The sequence below is a fragment of the Morone saxatilis genome, unplaced genomic scaffold (genome assembly GCF_004916995.1).
Source record: "Morone saxatilis isolate NCDOM2014 unplaced genomic scaffold, NCSU_SB_2.0 Contig23, whole genome shotgun sequence".
Classification (NCBI taxonomy): domain Eukaryota; kingdom Metazoa; phylum Chordata; class Actinopteri; family Moronidae; genus Morone; species Morone saxatilis.
Window position 1 is genome coordinate 13848999 of NW_023339796.1, and position 2062 is coordinate 13851060.

Consider the following 2062-nt stretch of genomic DNA (forward strand, 5'->3'; position numbering starts at 1 on the left):
TTCTTATTTTCCACATCTTTCCCGCTGCCTTACCATGCCTCCTTCCTTCTGTGCAGGTCGACTGGCTTCTCTGAGGTGATTGTGGTGGTGGGGGGTTGTGAGAGAATAGGGGGCTTCAACCTTCCCTACACTGAATGCTATGATCCAGTGACAGGAGAGTGGAAATCACTGGCCAAACTACCTGAGTTCACCAAATCAGAGTATGCTGTCTGCGCCCTCCGCAATGACATTCTGGTGTCAGGTAAGATTCCCTCTACGTTTGTTTCACTAGCATGTCGTATCAAGACTTGAAATGAACACCAGTCCAACTGCAGTGTGCAGGTGTGTATTACTTCCTTTAAATCAATTCCAAAAGACAATTTTAAGCCTATTTACCAACATTATCACACATACGTTTCCTGTGGTTGAAGTTTCCAGTTTCACTTACTAATGGTAAGACTGCGTCATACCCAAAAAGAAAAATAAGTAAAAATACTACACACTTAAGGGACATGGTCAGTGTCCGTCCGTGCTTTGCTTGCCATCTAATCCCCCAGTGGAGTGGCAGGAAAGGCCACGGTGGCTGTTTGCCCTGTGTTATTTTTACAGCCACAGCCTGTTGGAGTTGAAGGAAAATATGAGAGCAACATCTGGAGGCCTACTCTTGGCTCAGTGCTGAGAGAGGCCGTCATTGGCCAGCTCAGTCTTTCTCTCTTCCCAATAGCCAATCATCAGGGTCACCACCTTTTACATCGGTTCAGCAGCTTTCTGGGATCTCCTTCACGCAGCAGTCTAACATCCCTTTTTTGATTGTAGACTATACCAATAGGTTGTGATGTGATCAGCTTGAAATAAACCTAACTCTGAGACATTATAGCTCGCGTTGCCTCCTGGCAATGCTGATGCATTTTTGGAACTTAGCATGGGCCAAGTGTGGCGTAAGCCTCCTTTGGTGAAAAAAGGGATCTAAATGAAACAAGACATTAGTATTACATCATTCATCTTAACTGATGAGGTCAGGATAAAGGTGGTTTCTAAAGCCAAACATTGATATGAACATGTGCTGTGTGCATGAGTTCTGCGTGGTTGTTGGATTGAGGACATTGAGTTTATCTGCCGCAACCATTATGTTTTCGGGTTGTTCATCCATCCATCCCATTCTTGTGAACGTGATATCTCAGGAATACTTGGAGGGAATTTCATTATATCTGGCACAAACGTCCACTTGGACTCCAGGGTTTAGAATTTGGTGGTCAAAGGCCACAACTCAAGAGTGAATATGCCAGTTATGACAAGATTTCACACAAACGTCTAATAGGACAAAATGATGAAGTGATGAGAAGCTCTAGTAGCTCACCTGATAGAGCAGAGGCCCCGCTGTACCAACGCTGTACCCTTACCGCACTGGCCCTTTGCCCCTTTCTCTCCCCCTTTCCTGTTAGTTTTAAACCGTACAACCAAAAGAAGGCCAAAACAGCCACAAAAAAATAACAATGAAGTGCTGACAAGGTCAACTTCACTGTGACATTATAATGTTCTGAAAAAACACTGGTTAACACATTATTCAACTCAGAACTCAGAAAGGGGAGATTGTGGCCATATCTTGTGTCTTGCCAGGTTGAAGATGTGCCCTGGTAGCTCACCTGGCAGAGCTGGTGCCCTATGTGCCAGGCGTGGGTCCTTGCAAAAAAATATTTACTACACTGAAGTGAAGACAGCTTGGTTCTCCCTGGAAATTCACTGAAATCATACAAGTCAGTGTGGTGATAAGGCATACAAACGTGAGGCGGTAATTTAGTTCCAGTTCTTTCCTTTTTTGTGAAGTTGTTGCCAAGAGTATGAATCGAGCATCAAGTTCAAATGTGTCTGCTAGGACTGCTCAGGCTCAAACATGCTTTACATGAGCTGCAAAACACTACTGGACAAAAAAATGTAGAAGGAGATGTAGAGAAAATAAGAATGTTCTCCCCTTCAGCAAAGAGTGTGCAGTGTTTCTGCTTCTTTATGCTCTCACTGTGCTGAGTCACGTGTTCGCTATCAATCTACCCTCAAGCACTGCCTGGAAAAGTCAACACCCCCCCCC

The 2062-nt window shown here is 44.5% G+C and overlaps 1 protein-coding gene across 1 annotated transcript in view; it reads left to right on the forward strand.

The window, feature by feature from the left end:
• Nucleotides 1–2062, forward strand: part of klhl24a (kelch-like family member 24a) — a 17389-nt gene that overhangs the window by 4927 nt on the left and 10400 nt on the right. Inside the window, exon 4 of the mRNA XM_035670066.1 lies at nucleotides 57–241. Coding sequence (XP_035525959.1) covers nucleotides 57–241 — 185 coding nt within the window. The remainder of the gene's footprint in view (nucleotides 1–56; nucleotides 242–2062) is intronic.